This window comes from Semicossyphus pulcher, unplaced genomic scaffold (genome assembly GCF_022749685.1).
Source record: "Semicossyphus pulcher isolate SPU_LCO1_2020_fin unplaced genomic scaffold, fSemPul1.0.p SCAF_1, whole genome shotgun sequence".
Classification (NCBI taxonomy): domain Eukaryota; kingdom Metazoa; phylum Chordata; class Actinopteri; order Labriformes; family Labridae; genus Semicossyphus; species Semicossyphus pulcher.
In genome coordinates, this window is record NW_027211603.1 from 9735531 (window position 1) to 9751432 (window position 15902).

Sequence of the window (15902 nt, forward strand, 5' to 3'; positions counted from 1 at the left end):
GATTTTCATCTAAATAAATGTCTGTTAAGTAACAGGTAACACAATGGTGATGAAAGCCTTTACATTTGCAGTATTACAGACTGGGTGTCTGTGGCAACTTTCACAGAAAATAACAAGTAGCGCCCAGTTAGTGACACGTTTTCCATCAGCCAGCAGTGGTTGGTCTGCCAGAGAGGGTAGGCGGAGCTAAGCAGCTGCCTTTCCGGTCTCTGCAAGTGTTGGGAGTAAAAGAAAAAGAAACAAATTGGACGCTCAGATGAAGGCAAACAGTCTAAAAAGGAAAGCGACCGTCAGCGAGGAAAATCAAGAGTTAGCCGGAGCCAACCGTGGACGTCACACATGCAACACTGTCTGGATATCTGGGAAGTGTGCTCCTGCAATTACCATTTATCACCATAGGTGTCGCCAAAGATAACAAAACTGAGATCTTCGAGATTATAACTTTAATATTATTTGATTTGGAACATTTGTGACCACAGAAATTGTTGGTCATATCATTTGTATGAATCACCTCTCTGTACTTTTTCATATTTGCAGTATTTTGAACACTAATATTTTGTTTGCTTTGATCATATTGTATGTTTGCACATGTACATCAAGGACAAGTCTTCCATCTACAGGTTTCTACAATGCCCCCAACACGTCTTTTTTATATTCCTCTCTTTATGTATTTATGTGTGAAACAAAAAAAAACTAAAGGGAACTAACAGTCAGTTCATAGGGCTGCTGTACATGCTCTTGCAGCCATGTTATGCCCCATATAACACTGGGCGAGGTAGCGGCCCTGTAGTGTGTGGGCTCCAGCCTGAGGCTGTGGGTCACAGCTTGAGTTGCTGCAGCAGATGTGAGGATGTGTACATAAAAAACAGCCTTAAGAGCTTTGAGGTCGCTCCTTTGTTGACTCTGGATCCACTGACATGAACCACTTGGTGTAAATATGTAAACATGCCAAATACTGGTATCTAGTTGCCCTCCTCTGTTTTAGCAGGTGCAGCTGCAGGGAGAGCAGCCCTTTCTTTCTTCTTACCACAGAGCGGTGAGAGGTCCACATCCGTCCTGCTGCTGAGGCCAAGGACAGCCAGATGACTGGACGTGTTTTACACAAGCTTCATCCTCCCATGCACCAAGTATCGGTTTTCAAAGGGAATCTGTGGATGCACAGTTTGGAAAGACCTTTGAGCATGAATTAACAGAATAGATAACAGCAAATCAGTAAAATGGCAGCAAAAAGAAAGAAAGGCAACACATAAATAAACCAGGATGAGAAATAGATTAAGGGAAAGTCTCAGATTTTGTTTGTGAGTTTTTAATGCAAGTTCTCTACGGTGTCTATTTACTACTTATCAACTGAGCAACAGCCAAACAAAAAGATATTAAAAACAAAAAGAAATAAGCAGGAAGTAACTTAAATTGTAACCTTAAAGAGGACTTAATAAATTCTGTCGAGACCTCATGCATGTTCTGACATTTAACCACTTCTCTTTATCTTTCCACTAATCGTGTTTTTCCCCTTCTGAACAGCTCACTTCACAAGTGTCGGAGACAAAGATGTGGTTGACCACAACACTGAGCTCAGACATGAGGTTACATTAACGTCTGTTTTCGGGGAGAAACAGTGGGGGTGAGGGTGGCGGTCTCCGCCTAATCATGCAGAACAATCTAGGTCTGAGCCGTCATACAGGGCAGAGTTATCCGGGCCGGGCCTCAGCACACAGTCGGCCGTTTGAGCGACGCACATTCTTGGACTCGGATGTGGGCGGTGAGTGAATTCACAGAGTCCTTTATACAGAACGAGCCAATGGGACAAAGGCTGAGATAAAAACACACAGCATCGGCTTTGTGATAAATTACTAAATAACTTAGTAAAAAAATAAATCAGTCTGAACTTAAAATTGAGCAGTTAGAGGACACAGAATTCATAGAAAGACAATAAAGAGATGACAAAATTAAAATGTAATAAACTATTAATAAGAAGAAATGATAAATACGAGACAAAAAAAAGCATCTTTGTTTTTCACACTTCAGGATCTTGTTTGGGATATAATATTTCAAGTAAGTACATTCTGTGTTGACAAATGGTACAGACGTGTCAGTCACAAACAAGTTACACTGATACACTGATAGCATGCCAATTGCACGCTCCCTCAAACTTCGCGACCTCTGTGGCATTGTGCTGTGTGATAAAACTGCACATTTTAGAGTGGCCTTTTATTGTGGCCTGCCCAAGGCACACCTGTGCAATAATCATGCTGTCTAATCAGCATCTTGATATACCACACCTGTGAGGTGGATGGATTATCTCGGCAAAGGAGAAGTGCTCACTGACACAGATTTGTGAACAATATTTGAGAGAAATAGGCCTTTTGTGTACATAGAAAAAGTCTTAGATTTTTGAGTTCAGCTCATGAAAAATGGGAGCAAAAACAAAAGTGTTGCGTTTATATTTTTGTTCAGTGTATGTTAGGAAAGACACAGTAGATTAATGTACACACAAATAATGAGGTGTTTGATGAAACAAAAGAAACCATTATTTTCTTTAGATAAAACATTTGTACTATATTAGGAGATGGTCCAAAAAACTGATTTCAAAGAGGTTTCCCACCTCTGGGGATCTAAATTGCTGTATTATTGCACAGGTTTAATTATTTTTTTATTTTACTTGGCCTGGAAAAAGTCCAATTCAAATTATCATAAAATACATAATACGTAATATCTGCCTTTAAAATCAAATCCTGAAATTACAGAACATCACCTTCATTTAAGCTTCCCAAGCTCCCGCCAAAACATTCAAAGCAACTTCCTTGTGTTACTGGCGGCTTTGGCACTGAGTGAATGAGACACAGGAGCTGCTGCAGAACGTGTTTTTGTTTCCTCATAAAAGTCAGATTCTGTTTTTATATTTATACACCAGTTAGCTCCAACCAAGTAAAGCTAAAGACCCAGCTCCTTCATGAACACCTCTGCACTTCATTATATTAATGCTATTGATTATGATGATATTGTTGATGTTGATGATTAAACAAAGAAAGCGCCCTGTGCACTGCCTGTCAGCACCAGTGTCCGATCGCACTTGAAGCTGTTTGTCGGCACTTACTGACTTCGTTCCCTCCTGTCTCGTTCCTTGTGTTGTATTAACTCTCAGATGTACGTTGCGTTGGTCAAAAGCGTCTGCTAAATGAAATTGTAACATTGTAAGAAATCTGTTTTTCTTACAATGTTACAGGCATTCATTTTATGAGTAGTGATAGAGTACAACATTACAGCAGACTGTGTATGTCTACACTGATCAAGCTGCTACCTGTGAATCACACAGCAGACTCTTATTTCACTGGTTGGTGATGAATTAAAACAAACAGATAAAGGTACATGATAAAAAACACCAGATCTGTGGTAACCTGCACAGAGTGCAGGAGAATGTTTGGGTTGCTTGGCAACAAAAGCCCAGTTTCAGTTAAGTTATGGAACTAGTTGAGTTCTGTTGTTGATTTATTACTATTGTTATGTATACTTGTATAACTGTTGTATAAAAGCAATATTACACTCAAAGTTATGATGTTGTACTGAATATCAGCACGGCTGAGATTATCTGCCGTTATCATCGGATGATATTCAGTAGAACATCACGACCTCTCGTGATACTGCTTACATGTCTCACATCTCTGCTTCTCCATCTACTGGTAGTCTGATGGAGGAACAAGAGCAATAAGAAACACTGTGAATTCTAATAATCCCTTTAAATAATCGTCAATATCAAAAAATACCTTTTCAAAAGACTAAAATGACAGTTACAGTTAATATTTAAAGTTGAATCATTTAATTCCAGCTCCCTCTGCTCTTTCCTCTTCCTCACAGGGAAAAGGGAAGTGTGGATGTTTGTTTAAAAAGCAGAGAATTTAATGAAGACAGGCACAGCTGTAGGAATAATAAAAACACAGTCTCTTTTATTCTCACAGGTCTCTGTGCTCTTTTGAAGAATTTCCAACCCGATCCTTTTGATGTTCAAAGACGGAGCAACGCTCGTCTCCTATCACCAAAATGTCAAATACAGCCTAGGATCCTGTTCGCTCAAGGCTCACACGCTGGCACAAATCCAACGCCTCAAGGTTCCTCATGTATTGTTTACCGTTCTGCTCAGTGTTGTGACTTTGCACCAGCCTGACGTGATCGTCACCAGCTCACACCACATATAAAGACAGAGACAGGACTACTGAGGTAGCTTTCATCATTCAGCTTAATCTGCCTTCATATGGATCTGATCTCTGCTTGTGAGCGGGCCATGAGTCCTGTGGGTTTGGCTGCAGAGGTTGCAGACCTGGTCTACATGTCCCCGAATGCTACTGCAGTGGGGACACATGGCATCTCTATTGCAACCAGGACCCTGATACTGATTGTCTGCCTGCTTCTTGTTGCCTGGAGCCACGCAGACAAGGACTCTGTACCAGGTAGGTTCAAATATGCAGGTTTTTCTTTGTGCTGGAGTCGCTTCTGTGAAATCATACTTACTGTCTTTTACCACAACAGGCCCTTCTTTCTGTCTGGGTTTGGGGCCACTTCTGTCATATCTGAGATTCATCTGGACGGGTATCGGCACAGCAAGCAACCACTACAACAGCAAGTATGGAGACATAGTCAGAGTCTGGATCAATGGAGAGGAGACGCTCATCCTCAGCAGGTTGGTTATCCCTGTTAATGCTGATGGATAAAGTTAACAGTTAATGTATGCAGAGAATTATATCTTCTTTTTTTCCTCCTTAAGGGCATCAGCGGTGCACCACGTCCTGAAGAATAGTCACTACACTTCACGTTTTGGGAGCAAAGAAGGCCTCGGCTGCCTCGGCATGAACGAGAAAGGCATCATATTTAACAACAACGTGACTCTGTGGAAAAAGATACGCACCTTTTTCACCAAAGGTAACATTTTAACCATCAATCAGTGCGGCAGATTTTCTGATTCATGCAGTTGTTTAATGATTTCACACACAGAAAATACTTAACTTATCTTTCTGTCTCAGCGCTGACAGGGCCGGGCTTGCAGCAGACGGTGGAGGTTTGCGTCTCCTCCATACAGAGTCACCTGGAACAGCTGGACACTTTGGATCACGTGGACGTGATCAGTTTGCTGCGCTGCACCGTGGTCGACATCTCCAACAGACTCTTCCTGGGTGTTCCTGTGAATGGTGAGTGGGCATGTTTTTTACTTCATTAATTATCATACCAGGACCAAGGAGCAAAGAAACATGGGAACATTTGTGTTACTGTCGTGTGCAGAGAAAGAGCTGATGCTGAAGATTCAGAAGTACTTTGACACCTGGCAGACTGTGCTCATCAAACCAGACTTTTACTTCAAGTTTGACTGGATTCAACAGAGGCACAAGACAGCAGCGTGAGTCTCTCCATCACATATCATTCATTTTATCATATTTCTTCAACAACGTTAGATTATTTTCCTTATAATCAGGTGTTATATATCTGATATCTTACAGCCAGGAGCTGCAGGACGCCATAGAGAGTCTTGTAGAGCAGAAGAGGAGAGAGGTGGAGCAGGCAGATAAACTGGACAACATCAACTTCACTGCAGAGCTCATATTTGCACAGGTGAGACTCAAAATAAATCTGTTTATACCTTCCCTCCTTTTTTAACTCTAAAGTCCTTCTTCATTAATGTTAGCTCAGGTATTTACATGTGTGTTTGTGTGTGTTTTCAGAACCATGGCGAGCTGTCTGCAGAGAACGTAAGGCAGTGCGTGTTAGAGATGGTGATCGCAGCTCCAGACACTCTGTCCATCAGCCTCTTCTTCATGCTGCTGCTCCTCAAACAGCATCCAGATGTGGAGCTGCAGCTGCTGCAGGAGATAGACACTGTTGTAGGTGAGTAGCTGTGAGAATCAGTACAATATAAATGCAGTTATTGGCACATATCACCTGCTTTGCTGCACAAATGTGCATGTACGCAAGGTCAAAGTTCATGAAAGTTTTTTGGTATTCTGTTGAAGGCAAAAACCTGTACTAACGTCTCATTCTCTCACCGTAGGAGAAAGACAGCTTCAGAACGGAGACCTTCAGAAGTTGCAGCTGCTGGAGAGCTTCATCAACGAATGCCTGCGCTTCCACCCTGTGGTGGACTTCACCATGCGCCGGGCCTTGTCTGACGACGTCATAGATGGCTACAGGGTACCGAAGGGGACAAACATCATCCTGAATACCGGCCACATGCACCGAACAGAGTTTTTCCTCAAACCCAATGAATTCAGCCTGAAAAACTTTGAGAAAAATGTAAGTAGATTAATATTTTTTGCCAGTGAAATCAGCTCTTAAAGACCCTTAAATCTTGTTTTGTAATATTTTAAATGAGATTTTTCAGTTTCTTTTATGATTGATTTTCTCACTGGGTCAGAGTGGGCGGGGCTTGGCTGAAAGCACTGATGTCATGTATATCTGTGCACCAATCAGGATTTAGCAACATTTGAATTAGCGTTTGATGCTACTGTCAATCAAATCACACAAACAGTCCTGATAAAGCAGATTTGCCGAGTGTAAATGTCCAACTTTATTTGAAGTAATTTTACTTACGAATCTAAGTATAAGTACATACAGCAATAAGTTGTTTTTTTCGCTAATAATTTATTCGACAGACGAACGTTTTCGGGTACCTCTCTAATGCGTCCTCTGCCCCGCTCTTCTCTCCTCCTCCAGGCTCCCCGTCGTTACTTCCAGCCGTTCGGTTCGGGCCCTCGCGCCTGCGTAGGAAAGCACATCGCCATGTTGATGATGAAATCCATCCTGGTGACGTTGCTCTCGCAGTACTCCGTGTGCCCCCACGAGGGTTTGACCCTGGACCGCGTCCCGCAGACCAACAACCTCTCCCAGCAGCCTTTGGAGCATCAGCAGGAGAGCGAGCAGCTCAGCATGAGGTTCTTACCGAGACAGAGAGGAAGCTGGGAAACACTCTGAGACTCTTTATTGTACAGAATATTTACGTGTATTATGTTATTGCTTCATTTATATTGACTGTACAAAGCTGATTTTATATTTGTTATGTATTAAAGTTGTATTTCTGATTGATCTGTTGCGCATTAAGTGAAATGTAAGTCCAGAATACTGAGATAAATGTAAATTATTGTGCCAAAATTATGAGTCTGTCTTCTTTTACCTCCCCTCCTCTTTGAAAACACATAGCCCGTTTTAAGTCTGGTGTTTTTGAATACTTTAGCATTGCATTATTTGAATAATCTATAATATTTTTCTGTAATGTATTGTACGTATTTGGCTTTTAAACTACTGATTGTTCCGAGTTTGCTTGTCTGTGTTTATGTTCATTACTTGTTGCCCATCCATCATCTATCATGCTTATCTATATATAGATATGGAGCCTATCCCAGCTGTCATTGGGCGAGAGGCGGGGTACACCCTGGACTGATCGCCAGTCAGTCACAGAGCTGACACACAGAGAGAGACGACCTTTCATGGGCAATTTTAGAGCAATCAATGAACCTAATGAGCATGTCTTTGGACTGTGGGAGGACGCCGGAGTACCCAGAGGGAACCCACCACGCATGCAGAGGGAGAACATGCAACTCCACACAGAAAGGCCTGTTATGCCAAACCAGGATTCGAACCTTCTAGCTGTGAGGCAACGGCGCTAACCACTGCACCCCCGTGGAGCCTTACAGTACTTGTTTTTTTATTTATATTTGTTGTACATGAGATTAATGTAATAAACCTGTGGCCTTTGACCTCTCTCTGACTCACTCACTGACTCTTTTATTTCCATAACTGGATTTTACGCTGTTTAATGTGTACGCAAATTAATAAATTAAAAAGGTAATTCAAACTTTGAAAAGCGGCAGATAAAGGAGGAGTAGAAATAATGTGTCTATTTAGATAGAGACTCATGTAGAGAGAAATATATTCCACTTTTTCTACTATTTTTGTATTTGCTAATATTAGCCACTAGAGGGCACTGCAACACACGATACCACAATCATGGGGTCTTCAGCAAATCCAATTTAAGCAGCCAATTCCTTCATTATGTTTAATAGCTCTGCCTCTGGGCTAACGTGGCAAAACATCTCACACAGATGTCTCAATTTGTGTTGCTTCAACTCTCCAAACATAATGCGCATTATGCTGAATGACCAGAAGAGGTCTGCTTGACAACATGTTTGCTTGATTGTGGGTTGAACGGATAAGACAAATTGACATTGAGGTATTAAAGAGGAAGCAAAGAGAAAATATAAATATTTTGATAAGGTTTTCTGCTGAGTGGTTTCAGTTCCTCCTGACGTGTCAACCATCAGCTGTCTGTCAGTATCGATGATGCAAGAGGGTGAAACATCTAAAATAAGAGTTTCAATCTCAAATTCACTGACACACAACCACCTGGGAGCTGCGTGTGCTGATTGCAGTGAGAAAAACACACAGACACAAGTGCTCAGTTTGCTCATCAATATCTGAAACGGACAGTTTCACCACTTCAGCAACACGTTTACGTGAGGACTGCAAGTGTGTGTATTTGTATTTAGGCTGAAGTCTCTATTCAGTGTTCTTTGTTAAGTTAGGTCTGTTTGTATCCGCAAGTAAATCATGTGACCGAGTATGTTTGTGTCTATGAACACAATATTCTTTGCAGGTGTCATGGGAAATAACACATTAATCTCTATATTCTCATTACCCCCAGATTCTGATCTCACATACACTGCAATAGTTCTGACTGAACTTTGTTAGCTGTAGCTTGTAAAACTCAAAGAAAACAATAACTCCCATAAAGACTTAAAGAAACAAGTTGAGAGATTTAAGTAAGTCAAAATAAATATAAGTAGACATAACCTATATTTAGAAATATTGAGCTGGATATTGAATCTATTGCTTTTTACTGCTCCTGTGTCAATTTGTTTTTCCAAACACTTTGTCAGTATATTTCTGCATATAAAGTCAAACTTAATCTTTACTATATGTTGGCTCAACCTTAACAGAAAAAACATGTACTGTATGCATCTGTATCAAGTGCCACTTCTAACATCTGTCATATTTGTTAGCACTTACTACAGAGTAGCTACAGTAGCTTCAGGGTGAAGAAGTGCTTTGATTATCACCTCCTCATGTAAGAGCCTAACACTGTCTTATTTAATCACCATCAGTATCTATCTATCTCGGAGCATGTGTTCATTTAGCATGTTAGCCTGTTAGCCATAAAAGTAGCCTAGTGAACAAATTAAATATCAGCATGATGATAGCCTATGAAAACCTGGAGGGAAATCAGGCAACATTTCAAGTTAACAACATTTATGATGACTCATAAGCTAACGTTAGCCTGAAGCTAATGTGAGCACACGACCACAAAACCAATTTGACCACTTAATAGTGATACAGGCTACACACAATATTAAAAACCTACTAGCTAACAGTAATGTTAGTAGCTAGCTTATTGCTATGTTAGCTGGGAATTGGTTGAATGCTAACGTTACCTATAAGCTGTGTCCCAATCCAGGGGCTGCAGCCTTGGAAGGCTGATTGCGTCACAGCGGCGCGTCGAAGGCTGTCCCAATTCGAAGGCTCCTTCAGATACGGCCAACAAATAAGTCCTCCTTGTCCTCGAGCCATGAAGGATCCATCAGGTGCATCCTTTGCGGCCCAACGTATCCCGAGATGCATTGCAAGGCAAGGCAAGTTTATTTATATAGCACATGTCAACAAGACAATTCAAAGTGCTTTACACAGAACAACAATAGCAAAGAGACACATCATAAAACAAGACATTAAAAAGCCAAGTGAAGATAACATAAAAACAGCTAAAACAGAAGCCAATATATACATATATACACATATATATACAGTATATATATTTCAAAAAAATAATAACAGTAATAAGAGTAAAAGCTACAGTGCAGATATAAATAATTAACTAAATAAAAAAACTAAATAATTGCGCGCCAATTCAAACGAGATGGCGGCCAAAAGAATAAACTTTTAAATGTTAAAATTTTTGGTTTCAACTCAATCAAATAGCTTGTGTTACACATGTTTACAAAAACAAAAGGGGCCTTCAAATTCTTTAAAATAAGAGGTTAAGTTACGTGACTTTAGTTATGCTAGGTAGTTAGCCTGCCTGCTACCTGTTGCTAGGCGACAGGAGCGGCATTTGGTGACACAAGGGTAAGGGTGGGAACAGATGCAAACAGGAAATCCTCTTTGGACCACACTGTCTCATTTCAGTTCAGCATTAGCGGTGTACGCAGGCGATGAATGGAGCATCGTCCGCAGACCGCCTCCTTCGAAGGCTGCAGCCCCCGGATTGTCACACAGCAATTGTTACATTGCAGTGGTTAGCTTTTGGGAGTATCAAATCATCCGTGAAATATGGCCTTCTGTTCGTCTGGGTTTTAACTTACCATTGTTGTTTCAGTGTCAGTCAAAAAGCTTCCCTGACTGTGAGTCAGCGGAACATTTTTTTGGGATATATTTAATGTATTGTATTATGAAACTAGTAGTGGATGATTAACCAAAAGACCAAGAGCTACTAGCTAGCTAGAATGGCCTAAAAACAAAAGATAGTTACTAACAGTGAAACGTTCTATCTTTGTGCAGTTTTATCCAGTCAAAATTCAGATATACGCAGAGGTGTAGTGGGGAAGATGTGGAAATAGCCAGTATACAGGAGCAAACACTGAGCTAATGTTACTCTAGCTCCAAACTGTGGGATATCGGGCATCTGCTAAATAGATCTGCGGTAGATTTCACTTCAAGTCTACTACTGGGGACTGTGTGTGTGTGTGTGTGTGTGTGTGTGTGTGTGTGTGTGTGTGTGTGTGTGTGTCTGAGCTTAGGAAATATTCTCAAAGGGGAATTGAATTTTACTTGTGGTTTCAAACTGTGTCAGCCTTGCTGGCTTTTGGCAGAGAGGTCGGCCGTGTGTCTGTCACAGTGATGCAGTTTCATACCAGTGTCTCTGGAAGTGAGACTTTTCACACTTTTAAACACTTATTGAGCTGCCGCGATTAAAGAAAACATGCATATTTCAAAACTACAACACATGACGGTATTTAACTTGGACTGGAATTAAACATTACTGTAAGATTTCAAGGAATTATAACAGCTTGCCTTGCAGAATCTGATTCACTTCTTTGAAATGCCCAGTCTGTTCTTCCTCTTAAGGAAGTCCATGGTTCTTCATTTGTGGTTTCTGTTAGTCTCATGATATATATTTTCCTTCTCGTTCCATTTATTGCTATTACTGCATGACAGATTTACAGAGGCAGGATGCCAGACAGCTTTTAAAATAACTCAGACATAAGAGCCTCGCAGCCAAAACCTTAGACTGCCCTGCCTCGTGCTCTGATTGACAATCGGATTGAGTGCACGCTGTTCACCGCCCACAAACACACGAATAAACACACGTTATATTGAGCTAAAATTCTCAAATGCCAATGGCCATATTGTCTCTTTGTTTCAGTCCCCTGCCGGATTACTGCTTCATTAAAACAGAGCCTTGGATGCCATGGAAACATCCACCAGAAAGGGTGAACGTGGAAATATTCTCATCTCTCCACATCTTTGATGCAGTGTCATTGTGCAAATTACCTTATACAGACGACACAGATGCATTTGTTTCTCAGACTCTTAGTGCGCGTATGATCTCACACTTCAGTACTTTTGATGATCACAAGAAAACAGTATAAAAAAAATTAATAAGTAGCCTGGCTTCCCTTGAAACAGCACTGAACCTCCTTCATCATGCCCGTCTGTCTGAAGAGGCCCAGACTGGACGGCTCTCTGCCAGTAAACACACTGGATCACAGGAAAGCTCTCACTTCATGGCCTGCTCATGCAGTGGTTTGCAGAGTCAGCTCATTTGTTTCTCAGGCAACATCAGAGGAGAGTGGTGTCCATCAAGGAAGCTCTTCTTCTTTGTTTTTTCTTCCTCCTTTAAATCCTTTTCTGATTGTGTTCAAATCTGCAGGTTTGAAGCTATAAACTGTTGCAGACTGTTAGCACCATGCATTGTATAAATAATGGATGTAGCCGACATGATGTCACATCATCGACTGCCCTGAGTTTATCATTTTGGCCGTCACCATGTTGGTTTTCTGGAGTAAGGAGTGACGCAAGGGGCTGTCAACACTAAGTAGCTAAACAGTCTACACCTGTGGCTAATTCATTAGCTGGCAAATGAGCAAGTTGACTTTCTGACTGAGATGAGAATCTATTTGTTGTGACAGCTAACCAGAGATGTTAAAACAAAAGAAGCCAAGAGAGCTTGTGAAACGTAGCGGACTCGTAGCTCAAACACTCGTATATCCAATGAAAGTGCAGCATGAACGGCATAAACCCGGTAACTTATAATACCCTGTTTTCTCAACACAGCGGCTGTCATCTCTGCAGGAAAAAGCCACCAACAATCCCGCCACAAATAAATCATTGATTGACAAACGCTGAAACAGCTAATAAGCCAGGTATATAGCAATTAGCTGAGGTGACACCTAGCAAACATCTAGCTGAACACATCACGTTATACAAATGTGACTGCCGTACAGCTGTCATGAATGGAGAAATCTGCTTTGTGATGTAAAGTTGGACATTTCAATATAGGACCTAATAGGGATTGACTCACCTTTGGAGCCAGCCTCAAGTGGCCACACAAGGAACTGCGGTTTTTGTGACTTTTGCAATTTACTTGTAAACAATGCTTTTACATGTAACACTACTTTGTACTTCTTCTCAATTATTACTACTTTGTAACAGCAGTCATGTTATCTGTTATGTCATGCAGAGACAAGTGGGGAGCCCACACAGACTTTAAATGTGCCCAGAATACACTGGGAGTGTTGAAACATTTGTCGTACTGAACACCCATGATAAAAGTACATAACCTCTTGATTATGTAACATTACACTGCCAGAACTTTGTCTTCTCTCACAGTTGACAAAAGAACAACGTGCAAATAAAAATCCAATACCTGCACACTTACAGTTCAGTCTAACTATCAGACTTATTTCTACTTTGTTTCTTCTCTGCTACATTTTAGATTATGCTTTTAGTAAAACTGGTGCTTCTACATCACCTGTAGGTGTTACTGTAAGCTTGAACATTTATATATGCGTGTCAGCACTGTGAGCTGTACACTATAGCGCACCTCAGGCCAAAAAGGCTTCTGCCCCTGTGACCCTGCTGTCGCTACAAGTGGATGGACGATGAAAATACCCAACAGTAGGTAATGTACTTGAGATTACTTCTATTTTATGGCATATATTTCCCCATGCTTCTCTCTGTGTCAGAGCAACTGTAACGCCCGAATTACCTACAACTTCTATCTATTATACTAAAGTGTTTAGCTTATAATACTTATTGTAAGCCTATGATTTATATAACGTATTTACTTAAAGTTTAATCTCGAAGATCTCAGTTTCGTCCTCGTTGGCAGCACCTATGGTGATACACAGTAATTGTGGGAGCACACTTCCCAGATATCCAGACAGTGTTGCATGTGTGACGTCCATGGTTGGCTCCGGTTATAACTCTTGATTTTCCTCGCTGACGGTCACTTTCCTTTTTAGACTGTTTGCCTTCATCTGAGCGTCCAATTTGTTTCTTTTTCTTTGGATTTTCACTTATTTTTGAAGTTGTATCTGTAGTCATCCGTCTTTTCTTTGTTTGTTCAGCCACAGTAGATTACTGTTTACTTGCAACACCGGAAAAGCAGCCGCTAAGCTCCGCCTACCCTCTCTGGCAGACCAACCACTGCTGGCTGATGGAAAACACGTCACTAACTGGGCGCCCAGTCTGTAATACTGCAAACGCAAAAGCCTTCATCAGTGGGCCACAGGCTCAATCACCATTGTGTTACCTCATTCGGTGAGTGACTCAACAGACATTTATTTAGATGAAAATCTTTGAGATCACCACTTTAAGTAAGATGTTCACTGCAGCACTTTTGCTTGTTATAGTCTTTTACATCATGCTAGATTTGAGTTCTTCCTCACCAGTGGTCATTATCTCCTATTAGAGTGTTGTGGCTGGTTTGTCCTACCACACAGAGGCACAGTAGATTTGACAGGAGGTTGTAGTTATACAAGCAAAAAGAACTTCCAGAATAAAGGTCTACACATTACTGAGGGCACTTTTACGGAGATACAAATGATGATAATGTCAGACACTGAATTACTGAGGCCTTGTAACTTTCGATTTAAAAAAGAAGTTGGAGTATTCATCCAAAAAAAACAAGATAGTCCAGATACACATTTGTGCTTTCTGTCTCACTGTATGTTCCTACTCACGCTCAAACCTCCTACACACACACACTCTCAGGTTAGAGAGATCCACGGCTTTACTGTTGGGATCAAAGTGGCTCAGCTTGTGTGTGATTACTGACATATCTTTTGTCAGTGCAATATTGTAGAGGAGAGCACACACACACACACACACACACACACAAATACGCACACAGTGCTGGTGATAAGTGAGCCTCGGGCAGTGGGCAGGCCGGCTGATGCCATCTGGTGCCCGGTGTTCATGCTGAGCAACAGTCAGCTCCACACCTGGGGGACGGTATCGCCTGCAACTGTTGTCGGACCACCGACTGCACGCCCACCTGCCCCCACTCCTCTCAATCCCAGCTTTATACGTCTCTCAGAGAAGAGGTCATTCAAGTTAATTAAACAGAAACCCAACCTGAGATGGTTTTATACACATTTTTGACATCATCAGCCTGGTATGTTGGATACCTAGGAGCTATTCTGTTATTCGGTGACTGCCTTCATAAAGAATTTCCCAGAATGCCTTCATTTGTTTCTTGTTTTCAGCAGTGAGAGGAAGATTTTTTTGTATTTCTGGTGAAACTCACAACCTTTACTCATACCACAATGTCTTGCTGCTTGAGTGGGTGGTGAAACTCTTGACAGTATATCTGCTTCTCGACAACAAACTTTCTCTGTGCTTGTTGATGAATGTGTAAAAACGAATCTCTTGTTGTTTGATTCTGATGCCAAAACCAGACAATAACTGCCGTCTATCTAATGTAGCAGTGCTGGAATAACCTACCAGACATCGCCTGTGCTTTCACGGGAGCAATATAACCCATTACTTCAAAATATATCGGCAATAGCTGCCAAATTATCTGGCCACCTGGGGGCAGAAAACCAAGCGCGTTAAACGCATTAACATTGGCTTATTGTCTCCTTATGGAGTTGTCCTGAAAAAACAGTTAGCAAACAGTTGCTTTTTACACATCCAGCAGACACAGAACAAAATGAGATGTCGTTTGGAGTCATGTTTCTGGCCTCCCGACAAATGTAAGTCTCCCGAGGGGAATATGTGGCTCTTTAGCTGCTAAATGCTCCACTATGTTCACTCATTAACTTTCTCTGTCTGCCATATGGTGCATGTGGTTAGCGTGCCTTGGGTTAATCAGAGCTTTTCACTTTTAAAACAGTTTCCTGCTGCTGGAAACTAAATTGATGAGAGGAGTGAGAGGGGACCAAAACAGTGTGCTGAAAGATGCTTCAATGCTCTGTAAAGCATATTATAAGTTACATCAGTTAAACCTATAGCCCCTTATACACTGCCAGGTCAAGGCGGGAGTGTTACGCCTCTGTTTTATGTAAAACAAACAACCTTTCGCGCTCACTCTCACGCCTACGGGTAATTTAGAGTCACCAACTAACCTAACGAGCATGTCTTTAGGCTGTGGGAGGAAGCTGGAGTACGCGGAGGGAACCCACGCATGCACGAGGAGAACATGCAAACTCCACACAGCACTTAGCACTGCACCACCGTGCAGCCGAGTTTACATCATAGCCAACTCTTTTCCACGTTTCTTTCTAGATCAGGCTCAGACCTCTCAGGCTGCAATTTGTTTCCATTCTTCCGACTTAAATGTGTCCAGAAACTGATGAATGACTTGGTACAGT

The 15902-nt window shown here is 41.5% G+C and overlaps 1 protein-coding gene across 1 annotated transcript; it reads left to right on the top strand.

Annotated features, from left to right (window-relative positions):
• The first annotated feature begins 4246 nt into the window (after positions 1–4246).
• Positions 4247–6951, top strand: cyp19a1a (cytochrome P450, family 19, subfamily A, polypeptide 1a). The gene is made up of 9 exons (XM_069686128.1): positions 4247–4442; positions 4522–4672; positions 4757–4911; positions 5013–5177; positions 5269–5383; positions 5484–5595; positions 5706–5868; positions 6032–6273; positions 6694–6951. Exons 1-9 carry the CDS (start codon positions 4247–4249, stop codon positions 6949–6951), a joined length of 1557 nt encoding a protein of 518 aa, XP_069542229.1.
• The last annotated feature ends 8951 nt before the right edge of the window (positions 6952–15902 follow it).